At 47.4% G+C, this 22,018-nt stretch overlaps 1 protein-coding gene across 1 annotated transcript in view; it reads left to right on the forward strand.

The window, feature by feature from the left end:
- Nucleotides 1-22,018, forward strand: part of BCL9 (BCL9 transcription coactivator) — an 89,591-nt gene that overhangs the window by 54,208 nt on the left and 13,365 nt on the right. Inside the window, exons 2-4 of the mRNA XM_040998546.1 lie at nucleotides 12,212-12,344; nucleotides 14,464-14,546; nucleotides 20,868-21,179. Of these exons, the coding sequence (XP_040854480.1) occupies nucleotides 21,127-21,179 (53 nt within the window). The 5' untranslated portion in view covers nucleotides 12,212-12,344; nucleotides 14,464-14,546; nucleotides 20,868-21,126. The remainder of the gene's footprint in view (nucleotides 1-12,211; nucleotides 12,345-14,463; nucleotides 14,547-20,867; nucleotides 21,180-22,018) is intronic.

The raw sequence follows: 22,018 nt of genomic DNA on the forward strand, positions 1-22,018 counted from the left end.
GGAGTGTCAGGAGAGTTACTGAGCCGCTGGCATGTGAGAATAAGTGAAGTACTGAGGAGATGGCCTTTCCAGTGTCCCTCCCCACAAGTCTCCCCGAGGGCTAATTCTACTCAGGACATTCCAGATGTGGCTAAATGCCATAATCATAACCAACCTTCATTGAGTGCTTACTATATGCAGTCTAGGAAGCAGTATGATTGCTGGGAATCCATCTACCATCACGTATCTATTCCCACATCACCCTAGGTTGAAAACGTTGCTATCACTCCACTTTGTGGAGGAGAAAACTGAAATCTACAGAATGTAACTGATTTTGCCTGCTATGACTCACCAATACCGCCATGTAAACATGAAGGAGTTTTTTCTCTTCACGAGAAAAGACTGTATTATCATTGCCATCATCGCCTTTATCACCACAGCAGACAAGGCACTGTCCCCTCGGCACTGCCTGGAATGTTGAGCAGCCTGAGGCATCCCTCCCCTGGAAAGCTGACTTTCAGGTTGACCCAAATATTCCTGATTCTTCGCATGCCCACCTCCCCTCAACTCCGTGTATCTCTTCTGGCGGCCACGTTGCTTTTTGCCTCTGCTCTGCCATTTATTTACTACCTTCTGTCTTGCGTTGTGGTTATTTATACACATTGTCACACAACTGAGCTTTTGCGCATTCCTGAACCCTTTGCCCGGCTGACTCCCATGCATTCTTACAGATTCTGCTCATAGCTCATTGCATTCTCTAGGTCGGTTAGAGACCTGTGAGAACATGCATCCCCATGTAGGTTAGAAACCTCTCTTCTGCATGTCCCCAACACCTGGTGTTTATCCATGGCATTGTCCTTATTAATTGGTTATAAATGCTTACCATTAGTATTCTTAACTAGATAGATCCCGATATCATGGAACATGTCTTTTTTTAAAGGTATGCTCTCCCAAGCTCATTCCTTCAGCCCTCTCCAGCGGAGACCCTAGCACTTCTCCGTACACCGCAGGCCCCAGGTCTGTGAGTGGCGACAGGTTTGGCGGTGCGAATGCAAGCCTCATGATGATACTGCAGCCCTGCAGACCAAAACCCACTGTGGGCTGGAGTGGGCCCATCCAGGGTGGCTGAGCTGGGCAAGAGCTGTGCCAACAGTCCAGGATGCTTTAGTTCACCTGTGCCCACCTGTGTGGGTGTGGGTGGTTTTCTTTATAATAAAATTGTGGACTTTTAAATCTGTTGACTAAACAGTAATTTATATTTGTGAAAAATGCCACTGTCCTGGTGATTTCTGATATAAATAATGTTGTTTATATAGTATGTATTAAATTTTCCTACATTGTAAAATTGCTCTACTTTTGGTTCTTATATATTAAAAAGTGTTGTTAAGGATGTAAAAAAAAGATTTAATTATTTTTATTTGAAAGGCAGGTTTACAGAGAAAAGAAGAGACAGAGGGAGAGAGATCTTCCATCTGCTGGTTCACTCCCTAAACGGCCACAATGACCAGAGCTAAGCCTATCTGAAGCCAGGAGCCAGAGATTTATTTTAGGTCTTCCATGTGGGTGCAGGAGCCCAAGGACTTGAGCCACCTTCCATTGATGTCACAGGCCATGAGCAGAGCCTGGATTGGAAGTGGAACAGCAGGGACATGAACTAGCACTTATATGGGATGTTATTGCTGGCAGATGGAAGATTAGCCTGTTGAGCCACTGTGCTGGCCCCAGGGAACATTTCTTATGTACTTGAATCATCAATTATTTTGTACAGTATTTGTCACATAGTATATGCCCACTAGATTGTGTTTAATTAGCAAATCTTCCATATAAGCCTGATTACATCTTGAACGTGAAACTAGATGTCTGATTTCATTTTTTGTATGTCCCAAGATGCCCTATACTGAGTAGAATCTCAATAAATGAATATAGCAGTAGATGAACTATTGAAATTGGGCAACAAAAGTAGTATATGATTCTGTTTTTGAGAATAAGGAGAAAAGTGAGATCTATAATTTATAGAAAGATGATACTAAAAGTTTTCATAGCTAGGCTAGGTTTTAAATTGATTATGCAAACATCTACTACTGAAATAGATGAGAAAGATACATTTTTATAAAATAAATATTTATTTATTTGAAAAGTAGGGTTACAAAGAGAGGGTTGGAAAAGAGGCAGAGAGACAGAAAGATCTTCCATCTGCTGTTTCACACTATCAGAGGTTGCAATGGCCAGGACCGGGCCAGGCTCAAGCCAGGAGCTGGGAGTTTTATCCAGGACTCCCATATGAGTGCAGGGGCCCACACACTTAAGGCATTCTCCACTCTTTTCCCAAGCACACAAGCAGGTGACTGTATTGGGAGTGGACCCAGATAGGGCCAGAAGAACTAGTAGCCCTAAATAATTCAAGAGCAATAGGCTCTGCGTGATCTATGGCACAAGTACACAAGTAGATATAAACTTTTTTTTTGATTTGTTTGTTTTTTGGTGTGTGGGGAGGATGTATGTGTAGAAAACACATAGAACTGGCTGACAAAAGGGATGGCTAGAGGCAGGAATGTCTGGCAACACTCAAAGCTTGGAAACAGAAAGCAAGAACATCATGTAAGAAGAAATTATGGACCCTGGTGACCAAGAAGAGCTGTATTCCAAAGTTTTGATTCTAAACGGAAGATAGGGAATTCACAGGTAAGACTTAATCTGTAAAGATGGCAAACTTATTTTTAATACATGAAATTTTTAGCCAGTTTGAAAGGTAGAGTTACAGAGAGAGGGAGAGAGAGAGAAATCTTCCATCTACTGGTTCATTCCCTAAATAGCTGCAGTGGCAGGAGCTGAGCCAGTCTTAAGCCAGGACCCAGGAGCTTCTTCCAGGTCTTGCACATAGGTATAGGGGCCCAAGAATTTGGACCATCCTTCCTGATTTCTCAGGTACATTAGCAAGGAGCTGGATCAGAAGTGGGACAGTATGGGACTCAAACTGCTGTCCATATTGGATGCTGGCACATGGTAATGGGGTGCTGGTAAGCTATTTTTTTTTGGATGCATTGAAATCCCTCCAGTGGGCAAGCTATCTAGTAAACCGAAACACAGGATAAAGTATAAGAGAAACCTGTGAACCCAGCATGGTAGCCTAGTGGCTAAATTCTTCACCTTGCATGCACTAGGATCTCATATGAGTACTGGTTTGTATCCTGGATGCTCCATTTCCCATCTAGCTCTATGCTTGTGGTCTGGGAAAGCATTAGAGGACATCCCAAAGCCTTTCACCTGTGAGGAAGACCTGGAAGAAGTTTCTGGCTCCTGGCTTTGGATCAGCTTAGCTTTGACCATTGACGCTACTTGGGGAGTGAACCAGCAGATGGGAGATCTTTCTGTTTCTTCTTCACTCTGTAAATCTGACTTTCCAATAAAAGTAAAATGAATCTTTAAAAAAGAGAGAGACAAGCCTGAGCAAGGTCTGCAGATGTGCTGGTCACCTATGAAGAGGTGAGGCTAAAGTCAGGAGTTCTCCAGAGACACCCTAGGGAGAACTGGAGGGAAGGAAGATCAAAGAACCAAGGTCTTAAGACAAAATGATAAGTTTAAATTGATCAAGAAGGCAAAACCAGAAAATATTATCACATCTTGGAATTCAAAACTAGAGATTCAGGGAGGAATGGAAAATCATGATATGGACTTGGCAATTAGGTTTGGCTATATAAGAAAGATGATTCTGGTAGAATGGCTGGGTTATTCACAAAGGAGGAAAAGGAATTGTGGCAGCAGAGAATGTAGGCTACCTTTGGGATATACCGAAAATTAAGAGAAAGGGAAAAGTTGCAGGTATTTGATGAGCTACAATTTGGGACACCCACCTTCCAAATCAGAGTTCCAATTCGAGTTCTGGCTCCTCTGCTTCCAATTTAGCTTCCTGCTAATGTGCCAGGGAGGCAGTGGAGAATGGTCTTAGTAGTTGGCTTCCTGCCACCCACATGGGAGATACACATGGAGTTCCTGGCTCCTGGCTTCACTCCTTCCCCATTCTGGTTGTTGTGGGCGTTTGTAGGGTGCAACAGCAGATGGAAGATTTCTCTTTCTCTCTTTTTTTTTACTGTCGTGGTATCTTTTCAATATATAAATAAATAAATCTTAAAGTAAGAAAAGGGAAGCAATATTAGGATAAGAAAGATTTAGTGACGATATCCAAGAGTAGGCAGCAAGGTAGGGGAAACAGTGATAAAGGTTTTCTGGAAGTAGGATGAGCTACCAGGGTTGTATGAGTGTAATGATCCAATCTGGAAACATGTTGTGGGAAATGATACAGGCCACAGTGGAAATACATAAAGGATTGGAAATTAACAAATAATAATATTTATATTACTTTTCACCACTGGAGTTCTGGTTGAGATCCATTTTCTTGGTTTCTTTTTTCTTTTTTCTAGTACTATCAGCAGCTGAAGCATGAAAACAAAGTGTGTGTACCTCTGAGAGTTAGGGATTTCTGTTGCTGCAATGGCAGGTGCTCAAGTATTCCAAGTTAGAGCTGCAATGGCTGGGTAGAAATTCCAGAGACCTTGGGAAAAGATCTCATTGTGTGAAATGAGAAGGGTCCGGAGCAAACGGAGAACTTGGAAAAATACAATAGGTGTATCAGAGGGGTAAAAATTCTTTGGGCAAAGTTTCAAGGAGGGAATGAAGTGAAATGAAACAGTCAAAACACTTAGCCACAATTATTGCTGGGAAAGTTGTTAAGAATAAGAAATGAACTCATAAGTCAGCGGACACTTAAGAGGAAAGGAGGCGCGGAACTGTAAGGATGGAATGTGAAGAACTGGTGTGAGGACCCAAACATGAAGGACATGTGTCTCTTGGTAAGCCATCTGAGTGGACTATGGTTCAGTTAGAAAAGTGGGGAAAGGGATCAGCATTGATATGTCAGTTACTTGGGGCTCAGGAAAGGGCAGGCTGAATGTCAAATCCCTGGATTTTAAAAGGCAGAATGAGGGTGGGAGGCACATACAGGTCTCAGTGTGAAAATAAAGGGAAAGCATTGGTAGTGCCTTCTAGGGAGAACCGAATTATAAGCTCCATCAGAGCTTCACAAACAGGGTGCCCCTGATTCTCAGACTGAATGAAACAGGGTCCAGGTGGCCCCAGGTAAAAGTGCAGAAGGAAAGGAGGAAGGACTAATTTCCATTCTATAGAAGAGACAATGAACCCCTACATTTTCAGGTGGGGCTTAAGCTCTGGGACTCTGCCATTGACCTCAATAGACTTTGGAAGGCTAGATTAGAAAGATTTGCTTTTCCTTCATGGGCAAGCTGAAGAAAAAACAATTCGCTGTGTTATTATAGTTTTGCAGTAGAAGCACCATGAAAATCCAGAGAAACCATTCCATTTAATCCTTCATGCGTTAATGCCTTTTGTAGTAATATTCCTTTGGAGTTGGAATTCACCAGTGTGGGTTTGGATGATGAGCTGGATGAATTGGTGATAAACAGTACGAAGAACAGGAGCCTATGGACAATCTGGAAGGCTTTGGCTAGAGTGAGTTTCTAGGTCCTCTTAGAACTCCAGTACCCACCGGATGAGTTGGTCCAGCCTTTCTCCATTTCATCCTTCCTAAGGGAAAACTTCCTGTCCTCTTCTACGGTAGGACGCATCACTGGGAATAAGCACTGCTGGGAAGGTGCAGGACACAGCCGGAAATGCAGGACACATAGCCCAGCCCCCAAAGCAGCAGAACCTTGGCAAACCATCAAGCTTCCACCCTAGAATTCTCTTCTTTGAAACAGGACCAGGTTCCTTCCAACTCCGACATAGGGGTGGGGGGAAGGGAGGTTAGCTTATCAAGAGCTAAGGAGACAAAATCACGTGTTGCCTCAACCTGAAAGTGGAGTTTACAGGTAGAAAAGATGGTAGACAAGCCGAAATAGCACAAACACTATGCTCAGTTGAAGAACTAAAAAGCCAAACCGAGTTCACCCTTTTTTACAATGCAAAGGGTGCTTATCAGCTTTAGGAGAAGCAAATTTCAGCAACTAAGAAAGTCAAAACCAAGTCTCTTTACTGTCAAAGTCTTTATTTTTTAAAACACATTTGCCACTTAGGGGCGGGGGGGGGGGAAGCAACAATGGTTTCTTACCTTAGATTCTCAAGGGTAACAGAGACAGTTAAAGACTTTTATTTACAGGATGCTTTTAAAATGATTGCATCATTACCTGTGTATAACAGTATTAGATCCTCATATGCCAAAGTAGAATTGTTCCTCACATGGGATGGAAATGTCTAGAAGTTAGAGAATTGGCAGGTGAAAAATTCAGGTTAAACCGTCTAACGTAATAAATAGTATTTTAAAACACATTTCTATCCCATATGCACTGTAGCTAAATTAGGGTTACTATGGAGACCCTAACCTTTACAACTCACGACTTTTAGCATGCTTAGATTCTCAGTATTATTTCTCTTTTGCCGCGCCTCCCCTCCTCCCCCGTGCTGCACATTTAATATTCAATTGGGCTTTTCCTCTGATTCCGTCGCATAAGGTGGTGTGAGGGCTTACTACCCGGGACCCTGGCTAAGATTTGTCACACGTGTTATTGTTACAGTCAGCTTGCATGTAAGCTGGCTGAGCTGCTGAGCGGGTCTGAAACACCTCGAGCCCAGAGCTCAGCTTGCTCTGACAGAGTTTTCTCTCGCAGGCACTTTCCCTGCCACCTGATCTGGCCCCTCTTTCTCCCACGGGCAGCAGCAGTCCCAGTGTCTGACTGCATGTCCGTTATCTGACTTCCTCCTGCCTTCTTTCTGGGAGGTTCGAAGCTATGCTTCATCACACAGTCTGTGGCCGAAATCTGACCAAAAGCATTGGCTCTTTTAATGAGTTCTTGCTAAGAATTCTACTGTTCTTAGATTTCACCTTGTTTACACTAACCATCCCACCGTGGCCTTTTCCCTCCTAATTTATACCCTCCGTTGTTTAAAAACCGGGGGTGGGGGTGGGGAGGGGTATAGAGAAAACTTGATAGTTTTTCGGAGGATCTAAGTGAGAAAGATACGGCTCAAAAACTTCTGTGATCATTTGAGTTTTGAACGGTTTGGGAAGCTGTCAACCCGCTTCACCACTTAGGACTGTCACACTCGGCACCATTCCCTCAAAGGGTTGGCCCACGGAAGGTGCCCTGATTCACAGACTGGGAAACTGACACAGGAGTGAAGTGTCTCGGCCAAAGCCATGGGTGACAAGCAAGAGGCAAGAAGATGTGTCTCGCTGTGCGGCCTCACGGCCTTGGGGGGCCCTTCGCAGCACCTCCTGACAGAGCTGTGAGGCGGTGCACTAAGTTGCAAGGCGGTTTCATTCAAGCCTCCACAAGGCATCGACGCTGACAGGTAACGGCAGTGTTTGGGGGGCAGGGCCAAGAGCAGGCCGGTCTGTGGTCGTGGCTGGTCACGGCCTCACAAGGGCACACAGGTAAAACCGCAGCCACCCAGCGCTAGCCACGAAGCCGCCACTTTCCCTGCCGAGGAAAAAGTGCAGGCTCGTGGGGGCTCCCTTCTCCCTCGCCCGGACACGGCGCCGGCTCCCCGGGCGTGGAATTGTCAGGAGTGCACGGCTTCTGGAGCAAACTGAGGGGTGGAGAGCGATCCCGAGGTGGAGGAGCTGGGAAGGTCCCCACAGGGTACGCGGGAGTGACGCCAGAGGGACGCAGCCAGCTGTCCGGGCCACCGCGTGCCCAGGGGCCTCGGCGACAACCTGCTCGGCCGAGGGTGGTGGGAGAGCGCCACGGGGGCGGGGGGATAGGGGACGGAGGGAGATGACGAGGGGCGCGGGTGCAAAAGCACCCTGGGGTGGCCTTGAAGACGGAGGACCAGGCCGGGACCTGGGAGGCAGGGGAGTGCGCGAGGCAAGAAAGGTTCCTTCTGCAGCTCCCAGCTTGTTTCCGTCAAAGATGGCCAAATCCCACGCCGCCCTCCCCCTCGGCGCCTCCTCCAACCCCTCGGCTGCTCCGGGGCGGCGGGCGGCGCCGGGGAGGTCCGGGTGAGTGAGCGCGGGGAGGAGGTGCGGGAACGCAGGGCCCGCCCTCCTCCGGGAGGTTCTTTCAGCGGCGGGCGAAGGCTCTGCCGCTTTAAGGTGAGCATGTGGGCGTCACCTCTGGCCCGGTGACGAACCGGGAGGGGACCCGGTGGGCGTGCCCACGCGAGCCGGGGGGTGGGGCCGCGCCGCGGTAACTGTCGGAGTGAGGGGCGGGGCCGAAGAGGCGAGGCTCCTGGGGGCGGGGCCTCTCCGGGAAGGCGGGGGAGGGAAGGGGAGGAGGAAGCGGCCGGGTTGGTACCATCGCGCGCGTTCCGGGAGGGGAGCGGGCCCTTCCCGGCGGCGGGGCCGGGCGCTGAGGCGGGGAGGGCGGGCCCCATTTCGCCGCCGGGCGGGCCGTCGGGGCCGGGGTGGGTGGGGGGGAGAGGAGGGGGCGCCGCTCCGCTCGCGTTCGAGGCGGGGCCGCTGTACCTTTGGTGGCGCGGTGCGGCTGGGGGAGGGCCGAGGGGAGGGAGAAGGGGCGGGCCCGGGAGTGGGGGGAGCCGGAAAGGGGGAGGCGCCGGCGGACAATGGAGCCTATGTGTGCCTGCGGGAGTGGGACGGCGCCGCCGCCGCCGCCGCCGCCGCCGGGGGGAGACGCTGCGCCGCCGCTGCCGCTGGCCCCGGCCCCGGCCCCCCGGGGCTGAGAGCCGCCCTGCACCGAGGCCCCCCTTCCCTAACTCCGCTCCTCGCCCCTCCCCCACTCGTGCCTTGGAGGTAAGTGGCACCTGGGGGAGGGGGAGGGGAAGGAGCGGAGGTGGGGGTTAGTGGATGGGGGGGGCCGGGTCGGCGTCCGCGTGTTTTGAGCTGGTTTGGGGGCAGGGGCAGCCACAGCCGCCGAGGGCCGTGGGGGAGGGTAGGGGCGGGGGTCGCGGTTGCGGATTTCGGGAGTTGAGTCTGGAGGGATCCGGGGTGTGTATGTGTGTGAGGGGGGAGGTGGGGTCCCTGGCGAGCGGTGGGGAGAGATGGTGGCATCTCTCGAGATTTGGGAGGTTGTGTCCCAAGCAGAGCCTGGAGAGGTTAAATGAGGAGAGGGGACAAGTCCGGGTCCTGGGGTGGCAGGGGCGTTGCAGAGGCGAAATGGAGCGCTCCATCGGGGAATTCGGATTGAGTTTGGTGGGAGCTGTGAGACCCCAGACGGCGATCGCCAAGAGAGGTGGAGGGGACTTTGCAGGCCAGTGACTTGTTGAAGGGTGGGGGGAGGTGAAGGCTAAGAATGTGCGGGTAGTACAGGGCTCCAGCAGGTGAGTGGTGGTGGAGTGTAGGTCATTGAGCCATTGTGGGGGTCGTGGGACACGCCAGTGGTTTTCAAAGTGGGGCCTTTGAAAGTTGGGAAAGACTATTAAGATGTCACTGGTGAGTGCCCCGTGAAATGGAGATGTCTTGTGGAGAAGCAGCAGCAGGCTTCGTTATCGGGTCCAGAGAAAAGCCAGGGAAAGACCACAGGCCTCTAGACTGGGGACCTGATGGTGAAGGCTGCCGGGCATGGACGAGGAGGAGGCCTGGAGGCTGCTCTCGGCACCCTGGCCTGCAGGAGGGAAGAACAGGGAAGAACAGGCTTCCAGAGATTCCTGAGACTTAGACCTCCATTGGAATTCTCTTTGGAGGGGTGGCTCATCAGGTTAGTAGATAAGGTGCAGAAATGGACCCAACTGGGAGGGGAGAGAATTTCTAGGGTGGGATGGAATTGACAGCAAAGTTGGCCTGTGGTTAACGCAAAAAGGTAGGTAAGTCTCTGGCAGTGATTTCACAGGAGAGCTGGTAGCTTTGGAAAGAGTGACAGGTTGGTCAATGGTGTGTGCTGGGGGATAGCGCTCGATATATTCAGACATCAGGGGTTCTTGGGACAGAGATTTGGGCTTCTGTGTGCCTGATGACATAGTTGAGAGCGGGGAGGAGGGAGGCAGGAGGATATTGAAGGCGAGACTCCCTGGTGTGAGCTAAGAACCTGTGACTGAGACATTGTGCAACATGATCATCCTGTTGCTTCTGGTTTTTTTTTTTTTTTTGACTGGATGCTAGTGATTGAGAAGTTTTAGTAAGAGGGAAATGTTTGTGTGAGTAGCATAGTCTTCAACTGAAAAAGACTCAAAAACCATTACCACAGAGATGTGTTCCTGAGAGCGGCTCTTGTTAAATGTGCGGGATGCTTTGAGGAATGAGGGTTGTTGGATGGTTTGATAAGAAGGGGACATTTAAAATTGACAAAACTTGAGAAAGGTGGGGAGTGTAACAGTGTAGTTTTTTGAGGTAGTGTTTTGGTACTGCACCATCAGAATGCCATTTTGTTTGTATTGAATGTAAGATGACAGTGGCATCAGAGGGTAAGTAGGTAGACGTGGGAGTCATTGGCCAAAAGATGAAAGAGCAGTTCCATGTAGTTCTCTTTTTGTAAGACAAGTGGTATGTGTCCCAGCTCTTGAGAGCATTCCTGACCTGGATTCTGAGATTACTATAAGTAAAAATACTTACATATGTAAGTTTGTATTATGCATATGAGTTTATTCTATGATGTAGTTTCCCCATAGCCTTCAGAAATGCCTACTTCTGTGAATTGAGAGACTGCTGTCTGGCTTATAGAAACAAAAGTAGGTAACAGGTTTCACAAGTATGATTGTTGATCATGATGATTTTTGTACGGTGGTTACAGCCTTGAACCTGCAGTCAGGAAGTTAGCTCTGCCACTGACTTTGAACAGATGTGTCATTATTCTCCAGGTGTCTGGTCCACTGAGTGGCAGTGTCACCTGCCGTAAGCTCTTGCAACTGCGTTGCAGCCCAGCATGTGAATGCCTGTCCGCATCATGCTTTGAACACCTTTGAGACTGGGAGCTTATGTAGCCCAACTTTTTCCTTTAAAAACCTTTCTTCCCAGCAGATGAAATTCAACTTGTGTAACAATTATAGCAACTTTGTGAAGAAGGAATAAAAAGTATTTTGTGTATCAATCTGTTCTTTTGTCTAGGCTTGGGTTTTACATTAGTTTTAAAAGGTACTATCGCTTTGCATTTAGTAGCAAAGACAGTTGTAGAAATATATACAAAGGTCATCATGGAAGAGTAAGAAGATTTTAAAAAAATTGTTGAAGATTTATTTATTGGAAGGGTGGATTTTCAGATAGAAAGAGACATCATCCATCTGTTGGTTCACTCCCTAAAGGGCTGCAGCAGCCAGGACTGGGCAAGGAGCCAGGAGCTTCATCTAGGTGTCCCACGTGGTTGCAGGGTCGCAAGTATTTGGGCCATCCGCCATTCCTTTCCCAGGTGCATTAGAAGGGAGTTTGAAAGTGGAGCAGGTAGGACTTGAACCGATGCTCATATGGGACGCCGCTGACCAGGGGTTCTAAGCCTTTTATAGTCCCCATATATCTCTAACAGCCTAGTAAAGTTTAGACTCCTTGTGAAGATATTTTTTAAGTCCATAAAATTAAGTATGTATGATTACAAATGAAATGGAAAGTTATCAAGATGCTAATTGTGAGATAGTAATATATGTGCTTCTTTATAACACATTAAATAATAAACTGTAGGTGCAGGTATAATGATCCTGTAATTTAGGAGTGATGAGTGTGCTGACAGTGTTAGCTGTGACAACTGCAAATGAATGTGAAGATGTGGTTTCTATTGGCAACATAGTCACAGGCTCAGGAATACTTTCATGGGTTGTTATCTTCATTCACAATTGAAGGCCATGTTAACTTAGATAAGTTAGTCAAAATAAAGATACAAATTTATTTTCTCAGCAAGTTCACAGACAGCACCACCCTCAACAGTACATATAGACTCAATGGTGGTACATTTCAGCATCTCTACCATGCTTAGTGACAGGGACATAGAGAAGACAGGAAACGAAAAAATCTATGTTGCAATCATAGTGGCTATTCTCTGTGATGGAAAAGGTTAAAAACAGTGATTAAATGAAGCTTCTGTGTCTGGTGGATCTTGTTTTCCTGAACCTCCCTATCCCCCGTAACCATGTGGGTCATCCCCATCCGATGGATTTGGACTGCAGTGTCCCTGTCTCTGACTTCTTACATTTTGAGGTTTAGTGGTTTGTTGCCTTCCTTCCTCATTTTTGACCTAGTTATTTTCTTACTAGTTCTTTGAAATATTGCATTAGCTACAGAGCATTAGGGACTGGATGATTTCCTTTGAATTTTGGTGTGAACTTTTTCTTCTTGTCCCTGTAGGAATGAATGTGGGACTAGCTGGTCACTCTACTCTGACCTAAAAGCTTCCTTCTGTTTGGGTGGCCAAGATCAGTGTTGGAAAGTGCTTCTGTGTCTCGATGTAGAGGAGAGAGCAAATTGGACATCTGGAGAGGTAAAGAGCAGGATGATAAGCCCATGACCTTGGTCATTCAACCTCGGCATGTTGGATTTTTGTTTCTATAGGGTCTCTTGAAAGTTAAAATTACATTCTTTCATTATTCTATGGGGGTGGGGAAAGTCCAGCCTGCTAATCTTATAGGGTCCATGAAATCATTTGGTCTGGCCCTGCCAAAGCAACTGCAGACAGGACTCAAAATTTGGTAACTCTAGAGCAGACCACTATTTTTTAAGCTGATCATTTTAAAAGTTATTAATATAAAGATAACAGATTTCATGTATTTCATAAATATAATTCTCAGAAGATAGGAGCTGGTAATTTTGTGTGGCCTATGAATGATGCTATAAATATCCAAATGGTGCTTGACACACAAAAGGCTCCCCATCCCTGTTCTAGCAGTTCTCCAGGCAGAAGTCATCCAATCCACTTATCTGCAAGTCAGAATTATGAATGTGGTTCTTACGCGTAGGGCCAAGGGGAAAGACAGGTGGTGAAAAGTGAAGCAGGTATTTATCATGTCATCATCGGTTTGTGTTAAGTGTGTGGAAAGGATAGCAGTGTGCAGGCCAGAAGCTCGTTGTAATCTGTGGTTCAGCCAGCATTCATTGAGTTCTGCCAGTTACCAGGGATGGAAGTGAAGTGTGACACTGCCCTCAGTGAGCTCCCCATGTACCCGGAACCGAGAGACGGTTTTCTGAGTGTCGTGAATATAAGGCTGATGAGCCAGGGAGGGTATGCGGGGATGGTTGGTGATGGAGAAGAACTGCACCGAGAAGGGCTAGAACGTCACTGCGGGTGACTGTTATTCTAAGTGGCGATAGCTGAACTTCGTTTCCAAACACTTGAATTTTGTCAAAACTCTCTCTAGCTCATTATAAATTTTACTTGCTTACTTCAACTTTGTTCGCCATGGGTGATGGATGGGTTTTACCTCCTGAGTGCCAAAGCACACATTAATATTTTGTTTGAACCAAGGCTTTTTCGATGTGTGCATTGTTTGCTTTTCTCCATGTGTTGGGTGAAAGTTGGTTCTTCCTGTCGTGTACTTGATCCGAGGGGAAGCTTTTGGTAGTTGGCATGTCAGAAGTTAAGAATGAGCTGGGAGTGGAATCCCAAGGCTCTTAGTTCCACATTCTGAGTTTGATGCTATGCCTTTTATGGAGTACTGGTCGTAGCATAGACATGGAATCTGCCAAACATGACGTAGTCCTAACAAACTTGACTTCTTAGAGCAGGGAAGTAGGAATGCATTGCTGGAAGAATTGAAATTGGAACTCTAGAGGTGGTTCTGAACTTGCTCAGATTTTGTTGGTGGATTTACAGCATCGTGGTAATTGTGGGGAGTCTCTAAAGATCCCTCCGGTTTGGCCCCCAAACAGCCTATAGCTTGGGCCTTCTCTCTTGCCAACTTCAAAACTATGGATTCTGCACAAAGCGGGTGGCTCAGTGTCATGGTTTTGGTTTATCAGGACTGATGTTCGAAGTTCTTGTGCTTAATTAGTAGCTAAGTAAATTTATTGACTTAATTTGTGTTCAAACAGTACTTTGCACACAGTGGGCACTGAATATAAGGAAATCATCTAGCCAGATTGTTCAACCCTGAGTTTCTCAGAGTATTTGAAAATGTATTTTCTGGACTCTTGCCTTTTCTGGTTTCAGTTGAGTAGGAAGTAGCCAGGAGTGGACATCAAAAGAAGATGGGTAGTTTTGTTTCTTCCATTTTTACAGTACCTCTCAATCCTCATTATACTAACAAGTAATAGGAAGAAACAAAATGGCAAATATTCCCCAACTAAATGCTCGGAGATTGAAAAAAGAAGAAAAGTTGTTTTTATTTGCAACTATGTGCCTGTTTCATTCTCAGAGAATGAGCTGTGCCACGGGGTGGGAGGGGGTGGGAGGGAAGCCCAGGGGCAGCGAGGGGCCTGCACATTCTGTCCCTGCCCTTTAGTCACCAGGGGTTGATTCTGATCACAGGGAGAGCGGCAGCTTCCCAAACTACCGCTGCAGTCTGTGTCAGGAAACATTGTTCTCTAAGATGCTCAACAGCACATTGGGGGGCAGTGTCTCCTTAGTCCACTCAGGAATATTTCCTCACTTTGCGCTCTTCCAGGTGAAGGTCGCCTTTAAGAAGGGGGTTCCTGGACTCCTCCCCTCCAGAATGAGCACTGCCGTGTCGTGACCCTTGGGGTTTTGGTAAGTAGACTGATAGCAGTGGACCACAGGTCTGGCTTGCAGAAACAGTCTTGGGAGAAAAAGCTGCAACTTTAATCACTGTATTTTTGTTTTTGTTTTTTCCCTTGACATCATCCAACTCTTCTTTGCTAACCAGCACCCTCAGCTCCTGGTAACCACCATTTTGCTCCCTGCTTCTGTGAGACCCACTGTTTTAGACTCAATGAATTGATGAGTCAAATGTCTTTCTGTGCGTGGCTCTTTTCATTGAGGGGTTGGCAGGAGGCAGTGATGTCTGTACACACACTGGCACACACCCTTACCATCAGCACGCACACTTGAACAACCCTTTGTACACATGCAAGGTGCTGACACAGATAGACACAAGTTTGCCTTACCTGTGCGTATCTGAACCCACTGTGGACACTTCTGTATACGAACACACAACACTAGCGCACACACTCCAATACTGACACATAGACACTCAGCACTGGCACACACACATCATATTCTCCTGGCCCTTCCATACCATTGTAAATGACAGAATCTCGGTCTCCTCTTTAAGGCTCAGTAGTTGTTATGTGTGTGTGTCATGTTCTCTCATGCTTTTTGGTGGACACTTGAGTTGATTCCATACATTGGCTGTTGTAAATAATGAATACAGCAGTGCAAATGTTTTGTAAACATGCTGGTTCCATTTCCTCTGGATAACGACAAACATTTTTTGAGCAAATATGTGCCAGGTGTTACAATTGGGGCTGGGAATACCGGTGGGCAGAGGTTCTTACCTACCCCTGCCTTCGCCAAGCTTAGGGGCAGGTGGAGGAGATGAGTGTCACATGACACATAGTCATCCCGTGACAAAGGAAACACCAAGGAAGTCATTGAAAATTTCATGTAGATCAGTGGCTTTAAAAGATCCTTCCTCTCTAAAGAGTAACACTTAAGCTGAGACTTCATTCATTCGACAAAAAACAGTGAAGCTTGCGAGCGGATAGAGGATAGGAAATGAGGGAGAATGGCACTGGGAATGCCTCCTGAATTTCTGGCATGAGCATCTGAGTTAAGGGGTCGTTGGGTACGTTGAAAAGCAGAGTGAGAATACTTTTTGGAGGCAAGTTGTCCAGAAATAACTGCTGTCTGATGCTGTGCTGGTGGGACGCTCTCGGGAGGTGACAAGAAGGCTGTGCGAGTGCGGCTCTGTACTTCCTAAGCTGAGCTCACGGAACAGTGTGCCTTGGTCCCCCTGGAGAACTGCAGGTAGAATGAGAAGAGGACCCAGAGCTGAGTCCTGAGCAGCTCTTTTTGTACTTTTTCATTAGTTAATTAATTAGTTAATCTGTTTGAAAAGATTTATTTACTTTTTTTTAAGATTTATTTTTATTATTTTTTCATTGGAAAGGAAGATATACAGAGAGGAGAGACAGAGAGGAAGATCTTCCGTCCGATGATTCACTCCCTAAGTGAGCGCAACAGCTGATGCCATGCCGATCCGAAGCCAGGAGCCTCTTCCGGGCCTCCCACGCAGGTGCAAGGTCCCAAAGCTTTGGGCCGTCCTCGACTGCTTTCCCGGGCCACAGGCGGGGAGCTGGAAGGGAAGCGGGGCTGCCGGGATAGAACCGGCGCCCATATGGGATCCTGGGCATGCAATGCGAGGACTTAACCACTTGCGCCACCGCGCCGGGCCCAGATTTATTTACTTTTAATTGAAAGGCAGATTTACAGAGAGGGAAATACAGAGGTCCACCCATTCTTCCTCATATGGCTACAGTGTCCTGAGGTAGGCCAGTTGGAGCCAGGAGCTTCATCTGGGTCTCCCATGTGGGTACAAAAGCTCAAGGACTTAAGCCACCCTCCACTGCTTTCCTAGGCACATTAGCAGGGAGCTGGATCAGAAATGGGGCAGCCAGGACTCGAACTGGTACCCATATGAGATGCCAGCACCACACACAGAGGCCTAACCTCCTGTACCATGGCTCTGACCAGTTTTTTATTTAATTTTATTTTGGGGGGATATATTTATTTGAAAGTTGAGGTTACAGAGAGAGAGAGAGAGCTTCTATTCACTGGTGTACTTCCCAGGTGGCCGTAAGGGCCAGCAGTGGGCCAGGCTGAAGCCAGAAGGCAGGAGCAAGGAGCTTCCTCCGTGTCTCCCACGTGGATGCGGGGATACAAGCACGTGAGCCATCTCCTGCTGCTTTTCCCAGGCCATTAGCAGGGCTGTGGATAGGGGACTGTGTAAAGGAGGGATCTAAAAGGGAAGCTGATAAAGAGTGATCGGAGGGGAAGGAGGAAAACCGGGAGACTGGTGTTGTGGAAGCTGGAAAGGAGAGTTCTCCGGAAGGAAGTGATCAGCTGGCAGAATTGAAGGGGTGGAATGAGGAAGAAGTTGGAAAAGTGGCCTTAAATACAAATTGTGGTTCCTGTAAAGTAGTGCAAGTTGGTGTAAGGTGGTTCAAGAGCAAATGGTGGGTGAGGAAGTGCAGGCTGTGTGTCTTGTAGAGAAACTTGGCTGTGACAGGGAATAGAATGCTAGAGATGGGTTGTGTCTTGTTTGTATTTATCTATTTTTTTACGCTGGAGGAAACTACAGTGTGCCTGGCTACTGATCGGAAGGATGGGCGTCGGAGGTTGAGGACATGACCACAGGACCCGAGTGGGAACCCTCAGGAGACTAGAGGGGATAGGTCTGCGCCACTCAGGGCAGAACTGACATTTGGGGAGAAGTGGGCTATTATTTGCTAGTTTCTGAAAGAGAAGAAAGAGAGGGTAGGTGCAGAATTGTGTGTTTGGTGGTGGGGACCCCCTACCTGGGGACATTTTTTTCCCTGGTAAGTACTGGGCAGGACAGTGCTGTGTGTGGGGAGTGGACAGGAGGGCAGGGCAGACAGGACGTGTGGAAGCTGTGAGGTCGCATCCAGGAAAAAAGCCAGCCAGCTTGCTGGCAAGTGCAGCAGCCACTGCGATGGCTCACACTAGTGTGCGTTGTTTCCTGACCAGCACTTCTCTGAACTCAAGTGCCTACAGAGGCACTGCAGTGATGACGAGTCCAAGATTGGGGCCTGGCATCCTTGGCATGAGCCTCAGTCTTCTCATCTCTAAGATGGGTACCTGCTTTGTGGAGTCATTGTGAGTGATCTAACATGTATGCACAGTTACTAATCCATAGTAAAAATTGGGAGCATTATGGAAGAAGAGAGGAGAGTAGAGCTAAGGGCCTAAGAGATTAAGTTACATTGGAGGAGGGGAAAAAGCTTCTCTGTGGTCAAAATGGTTCTTTGGCAGATTATCCTGCCCCCAGTCCTTAAAGGTAAGCAGTTGAACATTTGAACTTTCTCAAGAGCCTAATTTTATGTTTTGGAACAGTGTGATAACTTAGTAGGTATTTGTTCAGTTACTTTTACTGTCAAAAGGCTAAAGCTGGTGATGATTTCTTCAAGAACTCTGTTACAGCAGGGGCCGATAAACTTGGAGTTTATTTTCAGTCCCCAGAGGAGCGAGCCTCCATGCTCTCTCCATCCAAAAAGTTCAGGCAAGGGAGATGACATAGGATGAAGAGCTAGCTCAGAGAGCAAGTGATGAAAAATCTTGGAGAAGCCACTTGTAGTCCCCGGGCTTCATTCCTTGGTCGGTAAAACACCTGTCAGTCCAGGTCACGTGGACTGTGAGATGCTGCTGCTCAGGAAGTATTTGAAAACAAAGGTGCTTTATGTTCACAGCATTAGTATTAGAAATTGTCTTTGCTTTAAGCCTCATCAAAAATGTCTGGCAGGTTAATGAGGTGATTTGAGTTGTGTAATATGTCTTGAGTTTCTTTGGGCAAAAAGTGCAGCCTAGATGCCAGGTGCTTCTGTTCCACGAGCAGCCGACTGAGTCGCATAGGAGCCAACCTTGTTCTCAGTACATCATGCCCAGCATTGTAGCGAAACCAAGGAACTTTCAGACAGGTTCTTGTCTTCAACGGACATCTTCTTCACAGGGAGATGCACTGTGCATGCAAGACTGTTCAGTGTGGTATGGAATTGAATGCAGGCTGCCTGATGCTAACAGAAAGTGCCAGAAATTATAGAGGGAGGACTCTAAAGGTGCTAACTGCTTTTCTTCTTCTGATCCGACGGCTTTGTCTTGCAAGATGCCTTTAATACTTCAAGTTTACCAGCGATCCTGATATTTCGTTGAGAAGTTACAGAATGGTTTATGATCATCTGTGTCGAACTTGACAACCACATTCTGTTTTATAGTCTAAACTGAAGGGGAGAAAAAGCTGAGTGATGGCAGGGAGTAAAAATGCAACCTTAAATATAATCAAGTCCACACTGTTTTTAGGATGCTTTCTGCTGAGATCAGCATATGAACATTCTATAGTGTTTTAGTTTTGATATTTTCCCTGACTTCTTTATTACAGCAGAAAAAATTTAATTGTGTATACTCAGAGTTTCCATAAAGTCCTTCCTGTGTCCCAGGTAAAATAGCTGGGGTTCTTGCAAATCCCTATGTAGGGAAAAGACATTTAATATTTGATAGTGATCATAGTGCCAAAACTTAACGTACCACTGATTCTACCAGTTTTAGTTCAGTCATTGAGGCTCTTCAGGTATTTGAGGGTCCTTCACATAGTTCATGAAAAAACCAAGTTGTGGGCCCAGCGTGGTAACCAAGCAGCTAAAGTCCTTGCCTTGAACTTGCTGGGATCCTATATGGGCACCAGTTCTAATCCCAGCGGCCCCACTTCCCATCCAGCTCCCTGCCTGTGGTCTGGAAAAGCAGTTGAGGACAGCCCAAAGCATTGGGATCCTGCACCCTTGTGGGAGACTCAGAAGAGGCTCCGGGCTCCTGGCTTTGGATCAACTCAGTTTTGGTCATTGCAGCCACTTGGGGAGTGAATCAGCGGACAGAAAATCTTCTCTGTCTCTATTCCACTCTGTATACCTGACTTTTCAATAAAAATAAATAAATTAAAAAAAAAAAAAAGAAAAAACATGGTTGAAGGATATGCTTATTTTGGTGTTGACAGCCATAGTTTTGTTATCTTATGTGTTTTGAGGAGACTCCTTCTACATAAGAAAAGCCTGTAGCTTTTCTTAGCTAATTAGCTAATCTATTGGAGAGGCAGAGAGACAGATTTCTCCAGGCTGCTGCTTCCCTCCTCGGCTGTCCAAAACAGCTAGGGGCCCAAAGCTGGGTCCTCACAGGAATGTCAGGAACCCAGTTCCTTGAAGCATGTATCCTGGGGTATGCATGAGCTGGGAGTCAGACATCACTGGATATGGTGTGTGGGCTTAGGAAGTCAGATGCCCACTTTCAAACAGAAGGAGACAGAAAGAAAGATCCTCCTTTCATTGATTCACTCCCAAAATGACCGCAGTAGCTGGAGCTGAGCCATTCTGAAGCCAGGAGCTTCTTCTGGGACTCCCACTTGGGTGCAAGGTCCCAAGGCTTTGGGCCATGCTCTACTGCTTTCCCAGGTCACAAGCGGGGAACTGGATGGGAAGTGCAGCATCCAGGAATTGAACCAACATCCTTATGAGACAACAGCATCTCTGGAAGCAGCTTTACTTGCTATGCCACAGCACCAGCCCACCTTTGGTTCTTTAACCACTAACCTTACACCTGATATCCTACTTATTCAGTTCTATATTCTGTCAGTAAGACATTCCAAGGTGAAAGAGAAGGAAAAGTGGCTGTAAGAAAACAGTTGCAACTGTTTTGGCTGTTTGGGGAGTAAACCAGTAGATGATCTCATTCTAACTGCCTTTCAAATAAGCAAATATTCAAAGGAGTCAAATAGTGTTAGACATAGTGCAGATGTTTCGCTTACATATTAGAGTACTTAGAGAAATTTGTGGAAAATGGAAAAACAGTGGTGGTTGTAAGAAAGCAATGCATCGGGGTGGGTTTGTTATATTTCAATGCTGCTGTTTGCATCAGAGCCCAAATGTCAGATAGTCACCGTGGAGGTGCGGTACTCAAGTGTTTGAAAGCATTGTCTTGAAAAAAAGAAAATACCACTTCTGGAAGTTTTTCTTTTTTTTTTTTCCATTCAGAAGCAGAAAAGTGTGTGTGGGGGTGTTGGTTCTCTGTGGACGGTCGCTGCTTGCTGCGCGTGTGAGTGGGTGGGAGGCTGTGTTCTGGGCAGGAGGTCTCGGTCTCCCTTCAGCTGATATTGCCCCATAGCCTGTAGCCTGAGCATCAGCCTTCCCCTCTGCCCTGCGGGAGGCTGAGGAGTGACCCAGATGATACCTCATTGATTTGCCTGCGGCTGTCACCTCGATCCTGTGTAAGGGTATTTCTTTTTCTCTCTGTTTATGCTCCCTATGCTTTTTGGGTGGCCTCTTCCTACAGTGTGCCCTGGAGATGCGAGATTTTCCTTTGGCAGCAGGAGGCACACCCCCAGAGAATGCTGGAGCTGCAAGGGGAAAGGACCTATTTCCACAGCAAAGAAAAACCAAGAGGAAAAAGGCACATAGGTTGCCAGCGCTGAAGGACGCAGCCAGCCAGCAGTGGGCGCCTGCCACTGCCCCCGGCACTGTTTCTGCTGCAGCCCGAGAGGAACTCGGTGAGCCCATCTGTGACTGTGACTGCAAGCTCAGGATTTCAATCAATGCATTCCAGTAACCCTAAAGTGAGGAACTCTCCATCAGGAAACACGCAGAGGTAAGGTCCTGGGCTTCCACCTGCTGCCCCTCAGGGGTGCCGCTACTCACTGCAGGAACTGGGTGTTGAATTAAAAGCAGATGAGACCCTAGATTAGTAAACAGGAATGAGTTAGTAACCAGGCCATAGGATAATCAAGGCTCACGTTAGGGTTTTTTCTTTCTTTTTTCTTTTGGTCTGTCATCCCGAGACACCTCACCATCTGGTCCTCTCCTTGCCCAGACACAAGGAAAAGAACCTTAAATGTCTGGAGGAGCTGAGGCCTGGGGCAAGGAGGCTTAAGGATCTAGAATAAAACACCAGCATGCCCAGGTTCCACTGTGAAGGTGCCAGAAAGCTGAAATGGTTATTTTCAGAGGATTCTCCCCTGGGCCCTGGGACAGTGGCTGGGTCGCATTCTGCTTGCTGGGAGGGATCAGCATCTGTGAAGACTTGCCCACCCTGACAGTGACTAGTTTTCCTCCTGCCCGCCTGGATCCACTCACATCTTGCAGCAGGCGAGCGAGGTGCTCATTACTGCTGCACGTCATCAGCCTGCGGGCGGGTGGTGTTTTGATCTTCACACTGCCTGTTTGTTGACTCTAAGCCAGTCTCAGGGTGAGAGTCACTTCTCTAAGTACATAGAAACAGTTGTGCTTATTGACAGAAGCCCTAGGGATGGGTCCCCGTGTGACACCCAGGGTTCCCGAGACCTGGCAGGCTGCTCTGCCTGATCCTCCCTCTGTGGATAGCTCTGAGATGGGAGGGGGCGGGCTTGGCCAAGGTGACACAGAGTGGTGGTTTAGTACTCAGGGCCTCCTTGACCTGCAGTGAAACTGCTGCTCCCTGATGTGTGCTGA

This window comes from Ochotona curzoniae, unplaced genomic scaffold (assembly GCF_017591425.1).
Source record: "Ochotona curzoniae isolate NIBS_2020 unplaced genomic scaffold, NIBS_Ocur_1.0 scaffold_1037, whole genome shotgun sequence".
NCBI lineage: Eukaryota > Metazoa > Chordata > Mammalia > Lagomorpha > Ochotonidae > Ochotona > Ochotona curzoniae.